Source organism: Citrus clementina, unplaced genomic scaffold (genome assembly GCF_000493195.1).
Source record: "Citrus clementina cultivar Clemenules unplaced genomic scaffold, Citrus_clementina_v1.0 scaffold_5, whole genome shotgun sequence".
NCBI lineage: Eukaryota > Viridiplantae > Streptophyta > Magnoliopsida > Sapindales > Rutaceae > Citrus > Citrus x clementina.
The window spans coordinates 30991275-31005074 of NW_006262201.1; the positions used below are offsets into that span (position 1 = coordinate 30991275).

A 13800-nucleotide genomic window follows, 5' to 3' on the forward strand; every position below is an offset into this window, starting at 1 on the left:
TGTCACTTGCCCGCTCCGGGATTCCGCACCTTTTCTATGGGTCCTTCTTGGTGCAATATCACCTCGACGTTGATTGAGTCTGATGGAAAACTTTTGCTATGTGATCATGTCTCTGGATATCGTGTTCTCACATTTAATCGGGCTCGAAAGGATTGGTTTGAAAGTGACAGCTTGGATGATGGAGCTTTGTTTTTGGGTTCTGTAGGAAAGGCAAGTCCATTAGCAAACACTATTCATCACTTTGGCAGCTTCTCGTAGCGTTGATTACTTCTATTTGTTATGGAATCCTGCCGAAAGTTATTATCTAGGTGAATTTCTAACTTCTGGCCCGAAAATTTCTGACTACAAGACTGCAAACTAAAGAATATGTTGACGATGAAAACTTGGGTTCAGCCTCCTGAAACAAGACATTGATTTATTTATTTATTAATCCTTGAAGTTGTTACTGATTAAGGAAGTCCAGTGATCTTACCTTTTGTTTCAATTGAGTTTCCAAAATAATAATAGAATCTGTAACAAAAATGAAGTATATTAGGATCATAGTTATATGTAATAGCTCAAATTTTGGCGTTTATTATCTCCTCTTAACAGCCTTTTTGTTCATTTCTTCTATTTGAAACCTTAAGAAAGCAATCTTCATTTGGTCACTGTAAGCCGAAACTATCTGAAAAATTATGAAAATGCTATATCATAGTCTTTGAGAAAGGGTCTGATAATTAGACCAAAAGCTTGGGGAAAAAGTGTCTCACGCTTGACATTTGTATGTACACAAATTGGAAAATGTTGAACAGGGGAAAAGAATGCATTCAAGCTTTTAGTTATTACTTGAGTGAGATCGTTTCCCCAAATGTAGATGTCATCCTGAAAAATTCGGAATTTTCTGGCCAGGATAACTTGTATCTTTCTCGCTCAAAGTATGAAGAGTTATGGCAAATTAGCTCTAATGTTTCTGAAGTATTAGGACATCTATTATTTGTTGTTTATTGTCCCCTAGAATTTCTTGTTGTTTGAAATTAAGTTTGACGAACATATTTCCAATCTCTCTTTTTTATCTCTCCATTACTGTGACCTGCAGTCTGTAGGTTCATGTTCTCAACATTTGAGCATTCGGTGGAAATTTTATATTAAAAAAAAAAAAGTTCAAAAGAGAAAAGAAGATTGCTCCAGAGTTCAACAGCTTGGTGTGACATAATTCATTACTAGGTTATACAGCTGGGGCTGTTGGCACTCTAGTCTCTAAAAGCTGAGGCAAACTGTAAAGAGATTGCTGCGTGGAGGGCGGCAAAGATTTGTCTGAATCGGCTAGACCTGGGGAAAGTGGTAAGGTGAATGTTGTGGTGAATGAGGACAAAAAATTTTCTCATTCTCAGTCAGATTCCGAGAGTCTGGAAAACTTAGAAAATGAGGTTGTAGAGGAGAGTCACTCTTCGGATGCTGGCGTTGATTCTATTGAGGGCGTGATACCGGAATTTACATTTGAAACTAGGAAGGTATGCGAACATGCTTCCATTTTGCCTAACTTATTAATGATGGTAACAAGGATCAGTTGGATATTTTTAATTCTCAGGTGGCTACTAGTAAGGAGTTGATTTTACCTACAGATATACGAGATGTGGATGAACCGAATACCTAGGATGCTCATAAAGCTTTTATTCCCTCATGTTCCAATGCTGTTTGACTCTCAAATTTACTTGGAGCTAGCTCTTATAGCTAAGTACCATTGTACCAAGCCAGGGCATCACGAATATTCTTACAATAATTCTATTCATGGCAGAGATTCATTGGAAAGTGGGGATGAGGATAGTTTTAAACTGGTTATTACTTATCACAAAGTTTTAGCAAAAATAGTTGCAGGAAAAAAGAAAAAGAAAAAGGAATTACGAGAACAACCAATTGTTATTCGATCACGACGTAGGCCTCCAGCTTCTCCCAATGAGAATTAGTTGCTTTTTATTCATAGCAACTAGTGGCATTGCTTAAATGTGATATTGGTTTATCTTGGTCATCTATACTACTATTCAGTTGATTTCTAGTTTTCTCTATTCATTCTTTTGATGTAATTTTAATTTGTTAAGTTAAGACCTTTTTGTCCCCCCTTGTTTGGATGTTACTTTCTAATTTTTTTAAGAAAAATAATATTTAAATAATAGAAAAACAGTAAATATTTAAATAATAGAAAAACAGTAACGACAACACTATAGTATGAACAATACTATCATTTTATATGTTACAGTATTACTATAGTATGAATATTATCCATATTTTTACATTCCTCTTGTTCAAATGGCACTGTTTTTTTTTTTTAAATTTAAGTTTTCTCTTGTGATTTATTAAAAATAAATAAATTTCTTTCTGAATTTAACAATTAATTGTGTATGGCAAAATAGAAGAAACATGAAAGCTTTTAATCTCATGCTCAACCCAAATTGAAGCTAAGTGGGTGGACTTATGAGTTATAGGCCTTTGTATTTTAGGCCCCAGACTTTTGTTATAGAGCCATTAATTGAAATATTTCTAAGTTTTTTATTTTTATCTTTTTGCTTTTTTGGGAAACAGAGTCTGCTGAAGTTTACCCCCAGAACTTTTGTTACACGGCCTTTAAAGTTTTCCATTTAAAAAAAAGAAAACTAGATTACAATACAACAATGAAATTGTGCCTAATTAAAGGGATGTTATTATTGTAGATTATAATACAACATTGAAATTGTGCCTAATTAAGGAGATACTACTATTGTAGTGATTTTAAAATCCCTTAGAGAATAGGGCAAGATTTAAAAATATAACAAGATAAGTGATTGTTCTCATTTTTTGTGAAGCCTACTGAGGGTGACTCACTAATACTTGGCCCCAAATAAGTGATTATCAAGATTCCAAACCAAACAACTTGTTCACGGTGAAAAATTGGATTCAGCTTCCTCAAACAGGACATTGATTTTATTTATTTATTTATTATTTCCCTTTCAGGTCTGCAGTATGCTCGCTGAAGCAAATAAGCTAATGGCGTATATGTTATGTTACCCATTTACTTTCTAGTGGTATTTGTTGTAAATCTGAATTCTGAGTTATTAATCTCAGTCGGTGCTTAGTTGGAAGAAATAAAAGAACAATAAAGACTGGTCGGTGTTTAGTTGGAAGAAATAAAAGAACAGTAAAGACGGACGTAACAAATACAAAATTCTCATCACACAAACATAGTCGTTGGGGGATGCTGACAGCTTGTTTTTAGTTGGAAGAAATGAAAAGAGTGAAGTGGAGAGAGGAAAGAGGATGGATGTCAATTTCATTATTTCTCTTGATATGAAATTCTAAATAATTTTGTAAGCTATAACAACAATATGTGTCCACAAGGAAAGCGAAAATGTACAAAAGAAAGCAGAGTTCTCACGGTCAGAAAAACATTTGGCTTTGCTACAAAAGAAAGTGTATGGTGTAACATCAAAATATCCCAAAAATAAAAATAAAAAATAAAAGTAAGAAATCACCCCTTGAATACGCCATCTATCTATGCAAACAATTTCATTTGGTATATGGAAAGAAACCAGGCTCAACTAATACCCTCGCGTCAAAGGCAGCGAGACTCTTATGAAACTGTGTCTTGATCTATGCACAGAAAGTTCAAATAATACTCTTCTTTCCTCTACTTCCGAGTATTGCTACTTTTATCTTTTACTGCTGGTCGCTTTGATGGTTCTCGTGAATCACGCATTGCATACTTCTTTCGCCTTGTAGCCCCAACACTGTCAGAGTCAGCCAAGGGACCTGACCAAGTTTGGATTGGTTCTTTTGACGTGTAACTGAATGAGGTAGTGCTGAATGGTACGTCCGGAGGAATGAAGGTAGGATCAATGTGATGTGATGAGCCCAAGGGAAAGCCAACTGCTCCATCTTGATGTGGTGGAGGAAACTTTTCACTCTTGCTCTTTGCATTTGCATGTGTAATTAGACGCCGCCTCTGTTTTCAGAGAACAAACAACATAAGTTAAACATATGAAAAACTTCCAAGCAATTTGAAATTGGTCACGAGCACATTTTAAGCTAAGACAGAGAAATAAAGTTACATATAGGGAAGAAGATCTTCAATTCCTCTAAGTTGGAACTTATTAAAAGTGGCAAAGAACCTAGCCTAAGCTGATTCATCAAACATATAAAAGGAGCAAACAGACAAACTTAAGCTCAAATAGTAAATCTCTGATCTTCCAAGAAATGAATACCAGTTCGGATTTTCAGTCCATGAGCTCTATGCTAGTAATCGTTCTCCATTAAACAGGATCTTGTAACTTCCAAAACTGATTGCTAAGGAATAAATTATTTATAGCAAGCTCTATGATTTTGAACAAAAAAGATTCACCATTGCCACAAGATTGACTATTGCATAAAAAATGGAGAACTGGGAAAAAGATAGATAATAACTTTTCTTTTCTCTTGAAAAAATAGTTAAAAATAGTATGGCATTAAAAATAAGATAATTATTTTACTATAGAGGCAGGCGGTGGGACATACATCAATATTAGATTGAAGTTCTGCATTGGCCTCTGGAGCAGGCATTGCCCTAACACCACGATCACGTGGCCGTGTCTTCCTTGCACTATCACCCTGGGCTCTACTAGCAGCCCTTAGTCTGAAACATAATACAAAAAAGAAATGCTGATTACAACTCACATCCAAGAGAGATGCCAAATCCAGTGCGAATTTAGTACAATGCCAAAAAACCATCAAGGCAGTTGCTACCATCCAATGACTTCAAAATTTCACCATCTCAACTTTCAAGAGACTAATTCATTCTGAACTAAAGCTTTACGGTCAGCTTTACTATCACATATTTAGCATAATTCCAACACAACCAGCAAAAATTAAAAAGCCCTAAACAAAAATATTTTGTTGAAAAATAAGCAAAATGTGTGACATAATTATGTACTGAGCTGGAAGTCTGGAACAAAAATTCTTAAAATAAATCGTCATATCGTGGGAAATGATAAAGCCTGTCTCAAGAATTTGAGTTATTATGAATTTGACAAGAGAAGGAAAAAGAAATTACAGGAAATAATTCAACCTTTCATTGAGGGTTTCAATTATCCACCATGTTCAAAGCCCCCACACGATATTCACTAAGCACAAATATCTTACCCAAATAGACAATTAAAAAAATAAACTAATGTTCTAGCATTGACTATGAAAAATTAACCTGACACCAAAGTAAAGTAAAAATGAGTTTACCTTCTAGCTTCATCATCTCGTCGTTTAGCATCCATCTCCTTAGTAGGGGGATATTTAGGGAGACTAGAAGGTTCACAGGCATAGGGTTCTGTCTTGAAAAACTGCATCAGGAAGACAAAGAAGATGGTAATAAATGGAAGGAACAAGCCATTGTGTCGTGGATATGATATTAATAAATCAGATAAATGTTACAGTATATTGAGCTAATCTTGTTTAGTGTTTGTGCTTTGAACTTGTATACTTAGAACATTTCTAATTAATAGTTCAGGAAACAGAATAGCAGAAAACCATCTTGTGTAAACACTGTTTCCTTGTCAGTTGAATGTCCTTATTTGCAGGCATGACGTTAGGAAGTTCACTAACACCCACCGTAAATGAGAAACCATTGGATGTGACACTTAGGATGATTAAGTTCATGGTATAAAACTATATGAATAGAAGTCACGGCATCCATATTCAGGAGAAATAAAAGTTGCAACCAAGAGAAAGAAGAACATGTGACAGACAGTCACAAAAATTGGTAACTTACTTCACTGTTTAAGGCAACCGTTGCTGTTAGACGCTCCGCAGGGTCAATTGCTAGAAGGGTTTCAATGAGGGGCAATGATGATGGTGGGAAATCTTTAAATGTCTCTTGTATGCATCTTTTGTAAGGCTCTCGAGGCTTAAATAAAGTTGCATTTGGCAACTTTGACTTTTTCCAATATTCTTCTGAAGGGGAACCACATAACTTATATATCTTATGTAGTTGCTCTACCTAATAAGTAAAAAAGATAATCATCAATAGCAGTAAACATTAGAACACAATGTAACTTATGTTCTCCTCAGCAAACATTCACATATCTACTAAACTACAGAGCATTAGAACACTGTAATGTAACCACATAGTTCAATTTGCCTTCACAATTGCTTCAATATGACATACCAGAAGAATAAATTGATTACAGAGCTATAACTCCAAAATAAGCAAAAGCCTAAACAAAATCAAAATTTGAAAACATACATTTGACTAATAAAATACAAATGGATCAAAGATTAGATTTAAGACAAAGCAGAAAGTGGCAGATACCTCCGTACGACCAGGCATAATGGGCTTCCCAGCCAGTAGCTCAGCTAAAATACAACCTGCGCTCCATAGATCAACACCCACACCGTAATCAGTAGCCCCCAGAAGCAGCTCAGGAGGTCGATACCAAAGAGTAACCACTCGACTAGTCATAGGATGCTTATGATTTGGATCAAAGAAAGATGCCAAACCAAAATCAGCTATTTTAAGCACTCCATCATCATCAATTAGAAGATTAGAGCCTTTAATGTCCCGGTGAAGCACACCATTGTTGTGACAGTGCTCAAGTCCAGATAGCAGTTGATGCATGTAACATTTAACCTTCAAGTAAACAAACTTTCAATGTTAAACAACACAGTTCTATACAGGTAATAACCTGCAAAGGAACTGTATGAGTATTTGTGCTTTAATTTAGATTAGATATAGGCTAGGGCTTACCTGTGGTTCTGTGAACTTCACTTCAGGGCTTGCAACAAGTCCAGCCAAATCATGCTCCATATAATGAAATACCAGGTACAAACTACATGACATCCTTGACGTCACTAAACCTTCCAACTTTATAACATTTGGATGATCCAATCTCCGCAATATGAGAATCTCTCTAGCCATAAATTTCACACTCTCAGGTTCCAAATTGTCAAACCGTACTTTCTTTAGTGCTACGATTTTGCCCGTTAACATATCTTTAGCTTTGTACACATTGCTATAAGTTCCTTGCCCAATCTACCGTTCATATGGAAAAAAATTGAAACGAAAAGATGTCAACTTCAAAAATATAAAAAAATAAATGAAATACACAATCTAGAGCAACATTATGCCATCACAAAAGCCTATCTCAAATGATGCGGCCGCATTCTTCAATTCCAAATGGAAATTGACCATCACGACAAAATTAATATAAAAAACACTTGTGTCACATCATTTGTGATAGGAATTGAAGATGAAAGCATAGCATATTATCCATCTCAATAAACATGGCTCATAACTTCTCATTCTTTCAATTCAAAACAATTGACAATGACCATACTTCCAAAAATATCAAATAACCAACCTTATCAATTTTCTCAAATGAGTCTGCCCTCCGTGGAATCCAGCCATTAAGTGCCTCTCCACAAACAGCAGTGAGCCATGGTGGCCACCCAGCAGCAACCTGCTCACCACGCAAGTGCTTAGGCAGATTACTCAGCCTAGGGTTCGACTTTGACCTTTTCCTCTCTCCCCTAGGTTTTTTCTCCCCATCAACCACTTTCTCCTCCTTCTTCCGGCTCTCATCATTTTGTACCTCTACAACATCACCATCAATCGTTTTCACCGAAACATTTCCAACTTTCCTAGAACTAGATTCCACGCTAAAGTTACTGACCTCCTTCGATTCAGACACTATGCCTGAGGATACCTCTCTCCCAAAAACACACCCCATTTTCTGAATCTATCTCAACATATTCCACCACGTGGGTCCCTCTGTAATCAACAGTAAATCACCACACATCAATCAATCAAACTTCAACTTATAAGACACGATGCCACGCTAAATAAAAAAATAAATAAAAAACACCGATATTTCCCTGCTACATGATCTTCAAAGTAAACTAACGAATACATGCAACTCATAAACCCCATTAAAACTTACCGGAAGCTCCGAGCTGTTTCTCCAAGATCAAATTGATCTAAAAGCCGAATATACTTACTTACTTTCCCTATAGCTAAAGTGGTTAAAAATGGATAAAAAATTAAAGGATAAAGATTGATACTCTGATGAATGAACCCGCCGGGGAGCACTTAATAACTCAAATCGTTTTTTGTATAATGTTCTTATTCTGTTTTCTGTTTCTGGGAACTGGTTCTTTTCGTTGTCTGTCTCAGACAAGAAAAGGGAATAAAAATGAAGGGAAAGCAGATCGGTCGCTGTTTTGTTATTATAAGTATTTTATTTTATTTTATTTTATTTTCTTTTATTTCAGAGGCTTTTGTCTAATTATCACTTACTGGTCAAAACCCGAACCCCACAACTCTTCTCTTTCCCTCAGCTCAGCTTAGCTGTGCAAGTGCAAGGCATTGGGTTTTAAATTCCTTAATTTACGGGCACCTTTTTTTTTTTTCAACTTTTTTTTCCAATTAATAATGACATGTAGTGATATGTATGATTATCATTTTCAAGCTTTTTATACCATAACATTTTCCGTAACAATAATAATTCGTTAAAATAATAATAATATTCAAGAGCATCCGATATTGAACTTTTCTAAGGATTGATAAAAATCTGAATTTAAAATTGTATGGATCAAGAGTTGTCATGGGATTATGATTGTATTAATTTTAAGCATATTATTTTTTTTAAAGATTATAGATTTGAGTTCGAATGTATATAAGATATTTAAATTGGAGTAATTAAGAAAAATTAATGACTTTTTAATTTAGTCTAATTATAATTTAATCACCTACCATCCACCTAAGCATTGAAATCTATATCACTTATTTCTAACTCATTAAATGAGTGTTCAAACCTTAAACCTTTCGCTCTTAAACATAAGAGATTTTAACAACTGAATTATTGACACCAATAAAAGGTGCATCAAACTTTAGAGTTAAAAAAAGATCAAATTAATAAAGTATATAAAGATTATTGTACATCATTTCAATACAATGTAAAAAAAAAATGTAACTTTTCAAAATCCAAAAATGATACTAAGGCTTCTTTAATATTGAAGTTTGATAATTATAACTTAAAAATTATAGTGTTAAAGTGTTTTACAAATATTAACTACTTGGTTTGAAAATTAAGTTAATTTAATCCACACGTGCACCATAAAAATTTTATCATATCTTTACTATTTTATTAAAATTATTATGTAAAAATCATATTTACTACACAATCAATATTAATTTTTTATTTTATAATTACAACTCTTTTTTTTTTCGCAACAATTATAACTTCCAGTTATCTTACCTCAATAGCAAAGGCCTAAAATCTAATATATCACCCTTGTGGTAATTTCATCCTCCAATAAAATAACTATATTTTTGTCAAATCTAATATAACTTAGTAACTTTTACAAATAGTCATTTGTGGCTCTCTTCTACAACTAACAAGGTAGGTAAGGTTCCGGCCCATTTTCAAACTTCAAAGCACCAGTCTTCGAGCAGCCCCTCGAACCAATCTGGACCAAACACGAGCATTGAGTACTGATGACTCCTATAAATTGCTACGATCACCCATGATATAAGCTATAAAAAAACAATTCTGTAGGGTCTTTACTCGTGCTTACATGTGAAGCTCATCTGAGTTCTGAAGTTGTCGTTGATTCATCTTCTCGTATAGTATTTTTTACCTCTCTATTGGGGAACCTCCCCTTGGGGATGGAACTAGGCATTTGTCTTGGTGGGGGTGCGGAACAGACTGGTACGACCGTTCTTATTCTGACAGCTGGTGCCAAAAATCTAGGATTCATTTGTCTAATGTACATGCTTCCGGTGCTAGGTCGTGTAGAATATGAGGTTACTCCAGTTCTCACTCTTGGTGGTGCAGGCATCTGGCTGAAGCTTGTCAAATTTTGCGGTATGGGCCTTTCTGAAGATATAGGATCATTAGTTCGGATCATAACAGGGGCTGCTGCAGATGGAGGTAGTCTAGGACATCCAAAAGCACTTGGTCTTGACGGATACTGGGGAATGCAATAAGAATGTGATGAGTCAATTCCACATGAATTTTGCAAGTTGTCGAGTCTAAAACCAGAATCCAAGTTCCTATGAGAAGTCACTTCTGATTGCCTCAATTGGTTTCCTTCCAATTGAAGATTCTCAAATCTGCTTTCAAGCTCCACAGTAGCTTTTGTTTCTTCCAAATCAAGATTCTTCTGATTACCATCGTCAAGAATTGGTTCCTTGATTCTTGATTCAGCACTGCTGTGATCAGAGGCGGAGGGTTTTGGAACTGTAGATGGAGGGCACTTCAATGATTCTTCTGTTTTCTCCTCATTTATTTCTTGAATAGTCACCATGGACCTGCTCCTAATTGGTTCAGAAACTGACTGACCAGACAAACACAGTGATGGACTAGTGGTAGCAACTGAGAGCCTGGGTCCCACAGCTACAGGCAAGGGTTCCTGTTTCCCCGCTGAAACATAGGGACGTTGACTTGGCCAGAAAATAGACTGCATGTATGGAAGAATCTGAGGAGCAATTGGAGGAGCTGGTGAAACGGGAAGAGTTAACAGGTGGTTTTGCAGCTGTAGTAATTGTTCTTGCTGACACATCTCATACAAAGCCATTTCAGGGGAAAAACTTGGGTAAGCCAAGCTTTGCCATTGTGCAGAATATAAGCCAGAAGCTTGAGGTGTTAGGTCTTTGCACAGTGGCATAGATCTCTGGTGTCCATGTTGCCAGTCATTTTGCATGAAATACTTTGACTCCGATTGTTGCAAAGATGTAAGGAAGCGTGCAATGACAACTTGTTCCTGCTCTTCATTGCATTTAGCCTCCAGTGAAGAAGAAGAAGATGTAGATTCAGTTGTGACACGTTGAGTCACTACATGAACAAGAAAGAAACATATTAGTACGAAGCCAGCCATCGTCATCTTAAAGCCAAATAAAAATCAGGATTCAACAATGATCCATTTTTGTTCTTTTTTGAGTTCTTGTTTAATGAAAGCAAACTAAAGTAAAGAAGACGACATAAATACAATTTTTCAAGGTACACCAAGCAGCCATAGCTGCATTCTTCTGAGCCTGTTTCTTTGTCCTAGCTGGTTCCCCTGTAAAGCTCAGTCCTGCAAGCTGGACTGTGCATGAGAAAACAGGAACATGGCCTGGTCCAGATCGATATATGGCATATACTGGAAGATTTAAGCCAGCTTTGTGGGCAGTCTCCTGAAGCAAATTCTTATAGACTCCAGTTTCATCCTGTGCAGCAGAAATTTACAGAAACATGCCATTCAGTATGTTATTCAAGCAAATTGCAAAAAGAATTAAGAGCACAGTATATCAGAGAATGATATGACAAATAGAAAACCTATTGGATAGGTTTATATGGTATTCAGAGTTCACAATCTATATTCTTTTTTTCCACAGTAAATCAATATTACAAATTTTTAAGCTGTCTCTTTAGCCCAAATAGGATTATTTTTTAGGATTGGAGAGCAGAAATGATAATGAGAAAGGGCCACATTTGGTTGGAAAAAGACTACTGTAAGGCCTTAAATTTAAATGCTGAATCACTTTTATGGAGGAGTCAAATGCAAAAGTTCAAATTTAGAATATTCTGAGATAAATAGAAGGTTCCAAGCAGCGACTCTTCAATCCCACCCAAGACGAAATCAAGCTTCAGTACCCCATCAATTGTCTAGGCTACTCTCAATATCATCATGTTGTCTCAATACATCCAATATCATTTCTCTGATCCTATCTTAACAAATGATCAAAACTGGTTTCTACATAAAACTCGAAACTCATGAACTAGTAAAGTGTTCCAAAAGATAATGAAGTTTTGCAAAACAGAAATATAAAAGGGGTTAAACTCAGTATGATTACCAGAACTCGTGCAGCTAATGCTTTGGAAGGGCCTCTAGTTGCGAGTGTGTTTAAAGCTACCTCAGCTGCAGCATGTTCTGCCTGCCTTAGAGTAGAGGAAAAGTTAGGACTTTCAAAAGTCTCTCCATTGAAGTTGACGGTCGCTTTGAATCGAGGAGCATGATCTGGTCCTTCTCGGATGCATGAATAAGATGGTAAGTTGAAGCAGCTCCTCTGAGCTAACTCCTGCAACTGGTTCTTGTACATACCTAGACGTGCAAAACATGAACATATATTAACAAGAAAAGCATATAAATTTTACCCACTTTTCAGTGGGGAGAGAGAAAAATCTACGCAAAGAAAGAGATACATCCTTTACGTTTCTTAATGCTTCATAAATGACCTCTGAAACCAAATGTAAAATTTTCTAACATTACGAAATAAGATAATTACATTGTTAAAATTTATACAAGTAATGGAAAGAAATGAAGCAACAGTTTTATAAAAAAGAAGGATGAAAAATGTCAAAAAGATGTACGCTTCTAGTACTGCTTTGTAAATCAATGTATCCTTTTAAGAAAACCATTACACTACATATCTGATTATCTTATATAAAAATTCCAAAAAAATATGAACTAGCATATTTCTTTCAGTCTTTTGGCCCAGTTAAGATATAATATAGGATCAAAAACCCGTACTTGAAGGTGGACAAGATTATTCAAATCAATAACTAACTAAACTTGTAAAGGAACATAGTCATATCAATATCCATTTGATCCAAGATCTCTAATTGAATTGCTCATTCATTGAACATTCTAGATATTATGCCTTGAATAGGACTTGAACCTCTACAGCACGAGATTTTGAGTCTCACAGTCAACCATTTCACCACCAATAAAAATTTGATCCAACCTTTTGCTTTGAATTTTGAAACATGGTTTGCTAGTAAAAATTCAAGCAACCTCGATAAAAGATCAATGCTAGCTACTTCTCTATTCCACAGTCTTCTCAGCAACTAGACAGCCAAAATTCGACAAAGATCACAAAGAATATCCAAAACCCACCTCGATCACGCCAATCACAAACCCAATACACCCAAAAAAGAAAAAAATCTAGCTTCTGAACTAGTATGGAAATAAATTTAGTTAAATTCCATCAGAAAATTAAGAAAATGAACAAAAATGAAGTAAACCCAGAAAAGCAAAAACCGTTAACTGACCTACAAAGGACGGGGGCTTCGTTACTTTACTGGAAATTTTCCCACGATAGAAGTCTGAAAAGTTGCGAGAAAGAGAGGTAATATAAGTGAAGTGGATATACTAGTAGTAAAGTGCGATATATATTTTTTTTTAACGGCAAGTTGAATAAAATCCTGACAAAATCCGAAATTTACGATGAAAGCCTGTTGCTTACTGCATTACGTGCCTTTGTAATCAAATTTTTTCACTGATTGTAAAGATCGCTTCATTTATAAAAAAGGGAAAAGAAGGGGTAAAAAAAAAAAAAGAAGAAGAAGAAGAAATATAATATGTCTACCGGATTAAAAATATTAAAATAATTTTTAATATCTAATATAATTTTAAATATATAAATTATTATACTTATTTTAATAATATATTGTATTTGTTATAAAGATTTTACATAAATCATTGGTTATTTTACATAATATTCAAAATAATCTAAATTTTAATTTTTTTATTATTATAAAATTTACTTAATATAATAAAATAATTCTAATTGACTGTGATATATTAAAACATAAATTTTAACACGTATGCCATCAATACATTTTTCTAGTTAATGTGAATATTAATAATCATACATCATTTAGGAACAATAATTTTTTTGTTTATTGAAGTTTAAATGAATTTTTGAGTATTTTGGTATTTTTACCTTATGAGGGTAAAATACTCATATTTAATTTATGTTAAAGCAACCATTATGGTTAAATAAATAATAGAAAATAAAAATTAAGATGGGTTTAATAGATTAATTCTCCAAACTTTTTTCTTTAT

General features: G+C 34.8%; 2 protein-coding genes across 3 annotated transcripts; both read right to left on the reverse strand.

The window, feature by feature from the left end:
- Positions 1–3378: 3378 nt before the first annotated feature.
- LOC18040465 (probable serine/threonine-protein kinase At1g54610) lies at positions 3379–8206 on the reverse strand. Its single transcript, XM_006433046.2, has 8 exons — positions 7911–8206; positions 7332–7741; positions 6719–7003; positions 6284–6601; positions 5744–5971; positions 5215–5315; positions 4501–4618; positions 3379–3952 (listed from the first exon to the last, which is right to left on the reverse strand). The coding sequence occupies exons 2-8, from the start codon at positions 7698–7700 to the stop codon at positions 3638–3640; spliced, it is 1734 nt and encodes a 577-aa protein (XP_006433109.1). The 5' UTR covers positions 7701–7741; positions 7911–8206; the 3' UTR covers positions 3379–3637.
- Positions 8207–9248: 1042 nt separating this feature from the next.
- Positions 9249–13194, reverse strand: LOC18040466 (double-stranded RNA-binding protein 2). Of its 2 annotated transcripts, XM_024182856.1 has the most exons (5): positions 13005–13194; positions 11807–12054; positions 10960–11179; positions 9547–10805; positions 9249–9438 (listed from the first exon to the last, which is right to left on the reverse strand). In XM_024182856.1, exons 2-4 carry the CDS (start codon positions 12050–12052, stop codon positions 9556–9558), a joined length of 1716 nt encoding a protein of 571 aa, XP_024038624.1. In that variant the 5' UTR covers positions 12053–12054; positions 13005–13194; the 3' UTR covers positions 9249–9438; positions 9547–9555. The 2 variants fall into 2 exon arrangements, with proteins under 2 accessions (XP_024038624.1, XP_006433111.1); XM_006433048.2 differs by having other exon boundaries at positions 9249–10805.
- Between the last annotated feature and the right edge of the window lie 606 nt (positions 13195–13800).

Excerpts from the sequence above, each read along its gene's own strand:
- LOC18040465 (XM_006433046.2), bottom strand. The coding sequence starts at position 7,700 with ATGGGGTGTGTTTTTGGGAGAGAGGTATCCTCAGGCATAGTGTCTGAA. Across the intron at positions 7,004-7,331 it reads CATTTGAGAAAATTGATAAG|ATTGGGCAAGGAACTTATAG; the intron begins GTTGGTTATTTG and ends TATGAACGGTAG. Across the intron at positions 5,316-5,743 it reads CGGTTGCCTTAAACAGTGAA|TTTTTCAAGACAGAACCCTA; the intron begins GTAAGTTACCAA and ends TTCCTGATGCAG.
- LOC18040466 (XM_024182856.1), bottom strand. The coding sequence starts at position 12,052 with ATGTACAAGAACCAGTTGCAGGAGTTAGCTCAGAGGAGCTGCTTCAAC. Across the intron at positions 11,180-11,806 it reads CATTAGCTGCACGAGTTCTG|GATGAAACTGGAGTCTATAA; the intron begins GTAATCATACTG and ends TCTGCTGCACAG. Across the intron at positions 10,806-10,959 it reads TTGGTGTACCTTGAAAAATT|TGACTCAACGTGTCACAACT; the intron begins GTATTTATGTCG and ends TTGTTCATGTAG.